The sequence below is a fragment of the Centruroides sculpturatus genome, unplaced genomic scaffold, assembly GCF_000671375.1.
Source record: "Centruroides sculpturatus isolate CEXI.00-Female unplaced genomic scaffold, Cexi_2.0 scaffold527, whole genome shotgun sequence".
Classification (NCBI taxonomy): Eukaryota; Metazoa; Arthropoda; class Arachnida; order Scorpiones; family Buthidae; genus Centruroides; species Centruroides sculpturatus.
Genome location: NW_019384763.1, coordinates 336,123 through 348,885, shown reverse-complemented (window position 1 = coordinate 348,885; position 12,763 = coordinate 336,123). Strand labels below are relative to the sequence as shown.

General features: G+C 31.5%; 1 protein-coding gene across 3 annotated transcripts in view; it reads left to right on the top strand.

The window, feature by feature from the left end:
* LOC111628854 (epsin-2-like) overlaps window positions 1–11,879 on the top strand; it is a 73,486-nt gene extending 61,607 nt beyond the window's left edge. For 2 of the 3 annotated variants that reach the window (XM_023372707.1, XM_023372708.1), the window contains 4 exons: window positions 2,193–2,301; window positions 9,683–9,835; window positions 10,024–10,239; window positions 10,312–11,879. In XM_023372707.1, the coding sequence (XP_023228475.1) occupies window positions 2,193–2,301; window positions 9,683–9,835; window positions 10,024–10,239; window positions 10,312–10,526 (693 nt within the window). In that variant the 3' untranslated portion in view covers window positions 10,527–11,879. The remainder of the gene's footprint in view (window positions 1–2,192; window positions 2,302–9,682; window positions 9,836–10,023; window positions 10,240–10,311) is intronic. The other variant, XM_023372709.1, reaches the window with a different exon arrangement.
* Window positions 11,880–12,763: the final 884 nt, after the last annotated feature.

Genomic DNA, 12,763 nt, shown 5'->3' with positions numbered 1-12,763 from the left:
ATGGGATAGGTTAATATATTTTTTTGTAAATAATTGGTTATCCAAAAAATTGATTTTCTGAACAGCCTCAGTCCCCAATTAATTTGGATAATCAATGCTCTACTGTATTTACTTATAGCTGATCAGATTATTAGTTAAAATGTGTAATTTTGTCTAAATGAAGTTTGTCTTGTTGGAACAATGCAATTCTTATATCTATTCTTCAAAAGAAAGAGTCTTGATTTATTGAATATATTCTTTAGACTTCAGACTGGTCCAGAAAATCTCCTTATCTGAATGCAATTGTAAATGTTCAGGAATGTGGACAGACTGAATGAAGTTGTCATCTCATCATGGGTGACAGTTCAGTAGTCCAGAATAACAGACTATACCAAGATATACTATTAAATGTAAAATAAACTAAATAAATATCTGAAGACAAAGTCCTCCCAAAAAAGGAACCACCATTTATTATCTTTGTATACTGGATTATATAATCTTGGCGACTGACCTTTCATTGTAGGCTGCTGGCCGCCAAAATAAACTGTCTGTAGTGTTAAAAATTACAATTGAAACAAGATGATGTGTTAATTATTGAAAGTGCTTGCAAGTAAAATCTTGTAAACAATAGTTCCTTACTTCAGTTATTTTGTTTAAGCTACTTAATTTATTAACACATCATTACAATAAGAGCATGACTATACTGTATATGATAGATGAATGCTTCATTAAATCTTACCAAAATAACTTTTAAACTGGGTAAGCTGAACCAACAAAAATTAATTGCTACAAGAACAAAAATGGCATTTTGTAATTAGGTGCTAGAAAGATAATTATAATTTATTCAACAGAGAATTAATTTTTGACACGTTAAAATGAGCAGCTGTTATCATTATTAGATGATGATGATATTTAAAAATAGGATTTTTAGTGGTGGATCAAATATATAAATTCTAGAATCATTTATAATGAAGATTGAGACGATTTATGTGTGATCAGGTGAGACATTAAATTAGCCTGATAAAAGGTGACTCCTTGAATTACATATCAGTTTTGTGTATAAGTATGGAGTCAACAAATATCAAAAAATTTAGAAGCATTCAGAAATTTATAATCTCAAAATTTTATTCTAAACTCAATTATTTTACAGGTAAATTAGCTATGTGAATTTGATAACTTTCTTAATAATTTCTAAACTGTGTTAAATATTGCATGTTTAATCTTTTGTTGTGTGACTACTAAATATTTCTTATTTTATTTCTCTCCTATTAATTATTAAATTAAATAATCCTTTTATAACAAAGGTTTACATAAAATATATATTATTTTTAAATAATATTTAATTAATGAGATTTTGAATAATTCATAACATTTTTGAAGTAAATAATTTACTAAAAATATTTGTTTATTATTAATGTTGTCCCAATTGGTGATAATGCTGATTTTGCTTACTCTAATAAAGTGGAAAATTTTTCTAAGAACATTTATTTTTACTGAGTTATTTTTATTGAAGCAAATGAATGCATCTGATAATTTTCTTTTATGACCATTTATTTATCTTGTTCCTAAAGCTTAGTTCACACTGAGCGAATAGCGAAAGCAAATGTGAAAAGCGAAAAGCAAATTTTATTCGCTTAGTGAAATTGACCCTACAACCAAAAGAGAAAAGTGATTGCGAATTTTAAGCAGCCAATCATTTGCAAGCAAGTGAAAATGTCATCTCGAAAAACAAAATGGCTGCTTCTGATATTCCATTATTAATCACATTTGTTTATTTATTAAGAAAGAAAAATAAGTCAAAAGAAAATGATGCTGGGTGAGAGAAATATTAAAATCCGTAATTACAACATATAATCTATTGCGTGAGAAAGTTTCTGTAGCCATCTTGAAAACAACAAGAACCGTGTAACTAGCAGGAATATGATTGGTGCAAAATTTTTTCGCTAGCAAAAAAGCTCGACAGTTCTGAACTTCGAAGTGATTCGTGCAATGGTAAAATTTGCCGGAAACGACGTCATGTCTGACGTGCTATTCACTGTTTTTTGCTTTCGCTAGCAAATCGCGCTCAGTGTGAACTAAGCTTAAGAATACGTTTTTGTATTAATGTAAGATTGCCTGTATTGCCTTTTTTCATATAAACTTAATATTTAATCTTGGTGATAAGGTAAATAATCTGGAAATTAATAATTTTATATTTAATTATAACTTTTTAGTCAGCAGATCCTTGGAATTCTACTTCTAATCGATCTGTGGAACCAAGTAATGATCCTTGGGATGAAACTGCAACATCAACTACAGTGGAAACACCAGTTCAAAATCGTGGTTAGTAAATACATTTTACAATTGCAAATATTTATAATAATTAAAAAAAAGTAAAATATTTAATGAGATATTTCGAAAGCTAAATTTTTACAAGTGATCAGGTAAAATTACAAGAATGCTTTATTTGATCTACTATCTGAATTAAAACTACAATCTTAAAATATGTACTAAATATAATTTTAATGTAATAATTCATTATACATTTGACTGTATTTACACACACAATGTGTGTGTAAATACAGTCAAACTTCAGGTTACAAATGCTCCTGTTTATGAACAATCTGTTTTCAAACAAGCTATTTGGCAGAGCCAGCCACCAATGGTCAACTTCTTGTACTTCCTATTAAACAGTTAAAGAAAGTTGATGGCCTGACCAATCAATGACACAGGACTACAGATTCAGTAGTCACGTTTAGTGTGGGACGCCGGAGGTATGACGTGGTCGTACCTCTTTTTGGTCAGCAACAGTTTGGTGAAAACTGCCCACTTGTCAGGGGATGGCTTGTTTGAGTTTCGATCCCGAGGGTCGGGATTCTTTTTGTCAGGTTGAGTGGAGGAGGCGAGAGGGGTTGTTGATGAGGTGTAGGCGATATGCAAGTAAATGACACCATTTAACAATGGAAACAATGGTTTATTAGATTAAACAAAAATTACCGATTACAAACTCTAACATTGAAAACCTTTAACTTGGTTTGCTAGCTACTAATTAGTGATGTGCCGGATTGTTAAAAATGTATATCCGCAGATACAGATACGGATCATTAATGTCTAGATCCACGGATACGGATCTCTACTTTCGTACTCAGTCGGCGCCGGTTCGTGTGACCTTGAACCGATAGTTGATGCTTTGCGTTAATAATGCGACGTGTTTTGACTTGCACTGCGCATGTTTTTGTTTATAGTGTAAAAGTGTGCTAAATTAGAATTCACCACAAAGGCAGACAGGATAAAGTAACAAAAGTTGATATAATTTTCCAATTAAGCTATTTCGCGTCTTTATAGTGTGAAAGTGTGATAAATTAGAATTCACCACAAAGGCAGACAGGATAAAGTAACAAAAGTTGATATAATTTTCCAATTAAGCTATTTCACGTCTTTATACAGATTCTATTTCAGGGTATTCCAACTTCACGGTGCAAACAGTAGCATGTGAAATTACAGCGATAATAATAGTTCGCTGTATCCAAAGCATGTGTACAATACAGATCCCGATTGCGACAATATACCCCGGAACCTTAAAACTAACCTTAAACACTAACTTAACACTAATAACAGAAAAAGGGATAGAATTAAGAAGACAGAAAAAATGGTAGATAAGTATAAGATAGAAATGGGGATATATGGGGTTTTGTCCCTTTTTTCGGCTTGTTTCTTTATGCGTACTATTGGGTGGGATAACACACGTCCTTCTCCTATAACTGGCCACTTCTCTTCTACAATAATTAGGATTTTTTCCTTTCACAGTCGTCAATACGACCTTAAAACATGATCTTTTTTCTGAACTTATTTCTGAACTATCCGGTCATTGAAAATATGACTCCCAGTATTCTCACCTCGTCCGTACACTCTGCCGTCCGGTTTACGAGTGACCTGCTACGTCACTTCTTTTTTTTCTCCGGCTCCTGCTTACACCTTTTTCTAGGAACTGCTCATCCCACCCAAGGGACAGGGAATAGATAAGAAAGTTCTAGAAGAAAATAGAATAGAACAAAGGGTAGAAAGAAGAAACGAAACTAAACTAAAATTAATATTTACAAAAATATAGCGTACCGCCACAATAATTTAGTGCAGTGTTTCCCAACCTTTTTTGTGCTATGCCCCACCTAAGCCTTTCTAAAATTCTGTTTCCCTAACATATACAGCGGCTATACGGTTAACTTAAACTCTGGACAAGTCCATTTTCGAATTGCCCTCCTTAGCAATCCAATTGCCCCCTGTGGGGCGTGGGCCCCACGTTGGGAAACACTGGTTTGTGGCTAGTGTGACACGGGATAGCGTAGATTACGTTTGTGTTTTTGGAGAGTGTTGAGTTAAATTAAAATAAAAACAATGTCGACAAAAAAATTTAGTAGTGTAATATGGAAATATTTTACGATAGTAAATGACGAATGTGCTATTGCTACCTATCTTTAAAATTTCATATAAGTAATGAAATTCATTAAGATAAAAGATCCGTTAAAGATCCGCTAAAAAGTAACGGATACGGATCTTTTTTTTCCCTCGGATATCCGCGGATACGGATACGGATATCCGGCACATCACTACTCCTAATACATGGAGAGAGAGTTTACATTGTTTCATACCTATAGAATAATTTCATGTAGAAGAAAATATTAGTCCTTTTTCTCATAGATCAAAGCACAAAGTTATAAAAATCCTTTGAGACTCGATCTCTTCTGACCAGCTGTAGATGAGAGACTCCCCCGAGGTGGGGAAAGAAGTGGCTTTTATAGCATCATGGTGGGAAAATTTGTCATGTGATCAACTATTGTAGGAGGTAAGGTTGTTTTAGCAGGTGTGGAGGTTAAAGTTGTTCTTGGGACCACCACAAAATGACGAATTTGGACTTTAATTGTAAACTTTAAGTCTTGCAGAGTGAGAATGCCATTGTTGGGGTTTTTGGATGTATAAATGTATACATTAAAGAGGAGAGTTATAAGTTTCTATTGTTGTTGATGAGATATTCAATTATTTTTTTCTGACGATGGGTTTTTCACGGTAAGGTGATAAATTTGTTTAAGAAGAAAGTGAAAATGAGGTTTGCACGTGGGTCGGATCTTTCACTAGATTTGTCTCATACCATTAGACGTCACAACACAAACTATTAATGACATTGTTAGTTTGTATCAAATTAAATTTCAATGTGCATGTGGGTAAGGTACTACTACCGGTTTTTGGTACGTGTCACAATTCAATTTAAATCAAATTAATTAATAAAAATTTCATTTACATTATGCAAATGATGACATTTGCATAATGTAAATGCCATCCAATAATTTGTATCTAAAGGTGCTTAACTCAAATTAAATAAAAATTTATTATTAAATATGTATATTTTTTGTTATTTCTCATTATTACATAATTGACATTTGGCATTATATTTAACAGTATTAATTAAATGCAAGAACTTTTAATGAACATCATTTAGAAAAACATGGGTATCTGTAAGCTGGAAAATAAAATTTAATCATCATACAAAAATATTATTAATTACTTCTCTGAATTTTCAGGAAAAATGAACAATAGCAAATTATTACTTTCATAAATTATGCATTTAACTCTAATTTTTGTTTTTACATTAAAGTATAAACCACAGTGCTAGAAACAAAAGAAATCTTACACCATGGTAAGTTGAAATTGAAACTAATGATGTCACTTGCATTAAACAGAAAATGTAAATTGCATGATCATTGTCCTACCATGCTTCAACCAGTGGTGTGCTGCATATCTTTAGTCGTGTGATTTTTCTCAAAGTTGTCCATCTATGCATGTGTAATCTGTGGAGCTGGCAGCACGGAATCAGTTTGCAGCAAACTGTTTTTTCACTTTAGCGATTTTTCTTGCAGTGTGTATTATTTCTTTTTTTTATTTTTTTATTCCATAAGCCACCATGGGACATAAGAAAGCTAGTGTAAGCATAAAGGTAAAAAGGAAAAAGAGTGAAAATAACAATAGAGGTGAAGAAAGAGATCGTATGGAGCATGAAAATGGCATTTGAATCTAGGATTTGGTTTTACAGTTCAACTTAGGAAATTAATTGATCTGTACAGTTCTCATGAACAAGGAAGTAATAAAGGATGCTAATGTTGCCAAAGGAGTGGCTATAATCACCAAGCAAAGATTGCAACCCTTAGAAGAAGTGGAAAAGTTGCTCTTGATTTGTATCAAAAGCAACTTTTGATATGCAGTTTGCCAGTGACAGTATTTCAAAGACTATAATTTGTGAGAAAGCAATGCTTTGCACCAAAAATTGCTCAAGAAAACCTCAGGTTCAAGTTCTGAGACTGATGTGTTTAAGGCTAGTTGATGCTGCTTTGAAAAGTTTAAGAAGCAAAATGGCATACACAGCATAGTTTGGCATAGAGAGGCTTCAAATGCAAACAAAAAAGATGCAGAAAAGTTTGAAATAATTTGGCTATTTGCTTGTGTGGACATAGTATGTAACCACAAAAGAAACTGTCACCACAATGAAACAAGCTTCAGACATTACCATGCATGGATGAAAAAGCCAAGTCTGATAGGAAAATAGGGTAGTGGAGTTTTTTAATTGTTAATGTTATGGACAATTTCCTCATGCATTCATGTTTGTTACACTTCAAATATAACAATACCACCATATCTGAAAATAAATAAGAAGAAATAAAAATTTTATTTAAGATGACATTTGTAAATTAGAAACATTTGCTGATGAAAGAATAGAGGATAGGGATTGCATAGCATGTATAATCTGTTTAGTAAAAGCCCAGAATATTTAGTACTTAGTTATATTGCACTTATAGTACTTTTAGTACTTGGTTATATAGCACTTATATTGCACTTATAGTACTTTTTCTTTGTCTCATGATAAGTGTGATATAATGAGGGACTAATGTATTTAAGTGATACAATAAGTAATGTATGGTAATTTCTCTTATACATACATGCATACATTCATACATACATGCATACATTCATACAAGAGAAATTAATTATATTAACAATTCAAATTTTGGTATATATACATATATAATTTTGGTGTGTATGTGTGTATATATACAGTATACACATACTCCGTTTGCGGCCCTCTTCTGTGGCTTGTCCTTTTTGATGATTTTATGAAACAAAATTTCGGTCAGCACGAAATTATAGCATATGCTGACGATGTGATTGTACTGTTTGGTGGTAGGTCGAGACGGGACTTAGAGCATAATGGAAACAAAATACTCAAACATTCTTAAATGGGGCAAAAGGTTTAACTAAACTTCAAAGCCAGTAAGACAAAGTGCATAATATTTAACAAACCAGGTCAACAAAACCTCTATTTAAGAGTCCCAACTATCAAGATGGAAGGGCAAACTGTTCATGTCGATAAATCCATCAAGTACCTTGGTGTGATCCTAGATTACCGACTCCTTTGGAATCCTCATGCTGAATATATTAATGACAGAATTGGTAAGATCTTTAATGCCTTTTCGAGCATTGCTCGCAATCGTTGGGGCCTAGCTGTGGAAGCCCAGGAGGTGATTTATAACCAGATTTTCTTACCAATCTGTACCTATGCATGTGGCAGTTGGGGCCATGACATTAATAAGACTCACATTAAGAGAAAATTCACCACTGCCCAGAGAAGAGCCCTTATACAGATTACAAAGGCGTATCACACAATCCCGAATACCACTAACCAGGTTTTGGCGAAAAGAGCACCAATTGACAAAGTAATCACTCTTTTCACTAGGATGTGGCAAATTAAATGGGGCAAAGACGTCCTTATTGGTGACATTTGCATCAGTTATGACGACATTGAACATAAAGTTAAGTTTGCAAATACTAGACACACACCCGGCAACTGAAAATAAAATCTACTTCGACAACCCTGTCCAGACCAATCTACACGGATGGATCAAAGGCAGATGGAAATGTGGGGTGCAGTTTTGTTGCTTATAGTGACAAACAAGAAATTGACATAGGCCAATTCCGACTTGGCAGCAACTGTACAGTTTTTCAAGCAGAGCTCTTTGCCATAAGTAAAGCAGTTGACTGGGTTAATTGTCATTACAATAATGAAAGCATAAATATCATCTCTGACAGTGCTTCTACACTAGCCCTTCTAAAGACCAAAACCTATAACCCCATCGCAGTTGCTATTCAGGATGCAATCAAAACTTCAAATTGTGAATTTTATTTAAACTGGACAAGAGCGCACATGGGCACACTTGGCAACGAGAGGGCAGATTCTCTTGCTAAGGAGGCCTCTTCCAATCAAGACCTTTCTTATTCATATAATAAACTGAATAATAAAACAGTCAAAAGTCTGCTCTGGCAGAATCTTTTAATGGAATGGCAGATGTATTGGAATAGTTACACAACCATAACTTCAAAACTTATTAATAATAATAAGGAATTTTTAAAAAATAAATGGTATTCCCCCAGCCATAAACTTACTCAGATGCTATCCNGCATTAAATTTTGGGGAAGTTTTTTCTGCACTTTCGTTAAAAATATATTATCTCTTAATAATGTCCATACTTCACAGAATATCACTGTAAATATTAATGATTTACATACTTTGCATATTTTTATCCTAATAATTTTATATTTTGTATTACTTTGTTATTACAGATGCTATCCAACCATGGTGCTTTTCACTCTTACTTGAGTAGATTCAAATACTCTCATGACCCTAATTGTACTGTTTGTGGTACACTGGATGGCAATTTGCACTACATAATAGACTGTCCAATGATGGAATTGGAAAGATTTTCTCTCAAGATTATCCTGGAGGCACACGATGTGAACTGGCCTGTATATTTTTTGTTATTTCTCATTATTACATAATTGACATTTGGCATTATATTTAACAGTATTAATTAAATGCAAGAACTTTTAATGAACATCTTTTAGAAAAACATGGGTATCTGTAAGCTGGAAAATAAAATTTAATCATCATACAAAAATATTATTAATTACTTCTCTGAATTTTCAGGAAAAATGNGATGCCTTCATTCACCTAACTGACATGTACTTCAGAAGAACCACAGTCCCTTTCTACTGATGGACGTCTCTTCTTTATTTTGTAATCCAATCCTAAATTTGTACATACACGTTTTCTTGTTCAGGTGCAGGTAGCACCTTTGCATGCCTCATACTGTGGTATGCCTCTGGTATATTCCAATTGTTTATTTTATTGTATTCCTCATTACATTGTATTTTCAACCTTATTTCTGATACCACCAGGTTATGTTTCATGGCACCGGGATGTACTATGTATATTTTTATTTTAATAAATAACTGAACTGAACTGAATACACTGTATATACATACACACCAAAATTTGAATTGTTAATATAATTAATAATACAATATTTGTGTTATTAAACACAATCTTAACATCAAACAATGCCATTATTTTACTTCATGTATACAGTTCTTATATAATTAATAATATCTAGCATTACAACAGAAAATTATACAAATAAACATTTGTATGACTTTCAATCATGTCATATGTATGATATGGACAGTTTTCAAAATTGAAATAGTATTTTCTGATTGGGAATGTGATTATTTAATCCTGTATAAAGCATAAGCATATATGTGTTTTTTTAATTTAAAAATAAGTTAGTTATAAAAATTTGTGGAAGTATTTTTTATGACAATTAATATTGAAATTTGTGATTAACAGTCCAAAATGATCCTTGGGGAGGTGAAACAGTTGGCAATGATCCTTGGAATGTTAAACCATCAAATTCAATTGCTTCTGTTAATAATGTAACAACAAATGGTGAACTAGATGATTTTGATACATTGTGTAAAAGGACAGCTATGAATTCACCAGGTCAGTGGGAACTATTCTTTCTCACTTGATTTCAGAAACAATAAAAGAAAATTTAAAGTAATTGGATCTAATAAATCAATTTTCATTTAAATGTTTGATACAAAAATCAAATGGAAATAATTTATTTTAATTGAATATAATTTATAACAGAATTTATGTTATTACACTCAGCTATTTTTTTTCAACAGATTTGACAAGTCCTCAAGAGAAGACAGAACCAGATTTATTTAATCTCTCGGGCCTTAAAGAATCTCTCTCAACCAATTCTCTCCGTCAGTCACCTACAGTATCTGAAAAACAATTAAATAATGTCTCATCCAGAAAAACGCCAGAAAGTTTTCTTGGAGCTAATTCAAGCCTTGTAAATTTGGATGCCTTGGTCAGTTCACAAAATCCTGGACAAGGTAAATTGTTTTTGTTATATTTTTGTAAAATTCAAGCTAATTCTAATCTAATAATTTAAATATTTTCTTCAGCTCCAAGTGCAAACACTAATCCATTTACACCACCAGTTTACAATCCATTTCAAGCTACAAAGCCTCCACCACCAACAATCAACCAGCTTCGTGCACAAAGTCAGTTTCCTGCATTTTCCTCACAAACTAGTTCTCACGGAATTATTTCTATTGATGAAAGAGGGACAATGTATACATCACCAATATCTCCTCCAGCTAATAACCCTTTCATATGACAAAATGGCATTGAGCCTTTATTCATTTCATGCATTTGGGCTCTCACATAAACATGATTGTAATAGTGTGCCTATCTTTCTGCAGAACAAAATGCTGCATATCTTTTCAGATTGGGATTAACTGTATTGAAAATTGAAAGACCGATTATTTACTTTACGTCTACTTGTATCAGAATGAAACTTTTCAGCAGAAGATTATTATTATTATAGCATTGTGTTAAAAAATAAATAGAAGCTTTTTATTGTATATGTTATAAAGAATATTAGTATTTTAAGTTTTTAATCTCGATTGTTAATCGATGAAATCAGAAAAGTCCTATTATGGCTGTATACTATTGTTCTTATATATGATATTCTGTAAATGCATCTGCAGATATATCAATTTGTTAATCAGTAATATCTTGATTTAGATATACAGTTTTTATTTTTTGGATGTTCCTCCTCTTTATTCATCTCGTCACTTGTTAAAAATAATCATTTGTATGAGCGATACGTTGAAAATTTGCTCGTTTAAAAATTATTTATCTATATAATTTTTTAGTTAAATCATAGATATGGGATGTATGATGGATTGGGTACATGCATGTGCAGTATAATGAAAGTAATGTGTAATTTTTGTAGAAAAATGTTTTTGGGATATAGGAATTGTTTCAAAATATTTTCCTGATTTAAAAAAGTATTTTGTGATGTCTTGCTTTTTATGTTTAAAACAAACATTCCTACATCAGTAGGTGATACTTTATCCCTTCCACCTAAACAGTTAGCTTTCTGCTTAATATAGGTGCTGATGCTCAATTAGCAAGAATAATTTTACATTATATGAAATATTTATATTTGTTTAAGATAATGTTGGCTTTTGTATACAAAAAGAAGAGACTTTTCTCAGTATTTGCTGAAGAAACTTCCGAACTTAAAGTTATTTCTTTTAACTTGAAAAAATCTGAATCTTTTGTTTATATTTAATGTTTATATAAAAACAAATAAACTAAAGCAGAATAAATTATCAAGGTGGTGCTTTGAAGTATAAAGTCTCAAATATAAAACTGTTGATTTTATACATAATTTTAAGTTGTGTAAGATGTGCAGTTGTAAATCAAAGTTCTATCACTATTTCAGTGATATCCAATACAAAAAAATATATATAAATAGAGAAATAATAATGTACAGCAAATGTAAATTACTTGAATTTACAATAATTCTACAAATATTTTATAATGACAATAAATACTTATATGAATCCATCATATCCTAAAGAATGACTGAAAATGTTATGGGTATCACTGAACTAATGCTGAACTCTGAAATTAATGAATGATAGATAAAATATATATTTTTAGTCACTGAAAAAAAAAACCTAAATTACTACAATGTATGTAATTAAAATCTGGATATATAGAAGTTAGTTATTATCTGTGAGAATTATTTGTTAAAATAATAAATTATGGACTACAAGCTATAATTTTTGGTCACATAAGTTAAGATTTAAAATATTTTATTGGAACAATTTAGTTAAAAAAAGATAATTAAAGAAAGAAAAAAAAACTTTTAACAATATTTTTACTGTATACATAATTAAGTAAATTAAAAATGTTTAGTTTTTTCAACTATAGCTATAGTCCTAAACAAGAAATATGTTTATGTAGGGTGTCTGAAAAGTTACTGAGCAGTGGGTTTTAATAAAAGTAGTTTACATATGATATTGCAATTTTTTCTAAAGCAAATGCTGGAAATGTCCTTCAGAGGCCCCAAAACCCAGGAGGATCCAGAGACCTAATGGGTGAGATTTCATAGATTATGTGATTAGCAAAGAAGTCTTCCAAATGGTATTCAAAAAACTAGAACATCTGTGAGCAAGCTATAATGCCATTTTACTGCAAAGTGGAAACACAGGACATACAACTTACAGGTCTTGTATATGCAATGCTGTACGTATAATGTTAATGTCATTATAAATTTCTCACTGCACAGTAGCTTTTCAGACACCCTATTGAAGTTTAGTTCATTGATTCATTCAACTTCTCAATGCATGCTATTATAAGATTTATTCAAAATTAACTCAGATATCTGTCATAAGCATAAAGTAAATAATTATGTTTGTATAAGATAAGATGATTATTACATATCATTGAATAGGTCTTATCTAAAATTTATCTTTAATTTCTTACTTCTACAAATTGAGTTTGTATATTAAATGAAGAAAAAAGTAGACAATATTGTGATTATGTATATAATCTTCA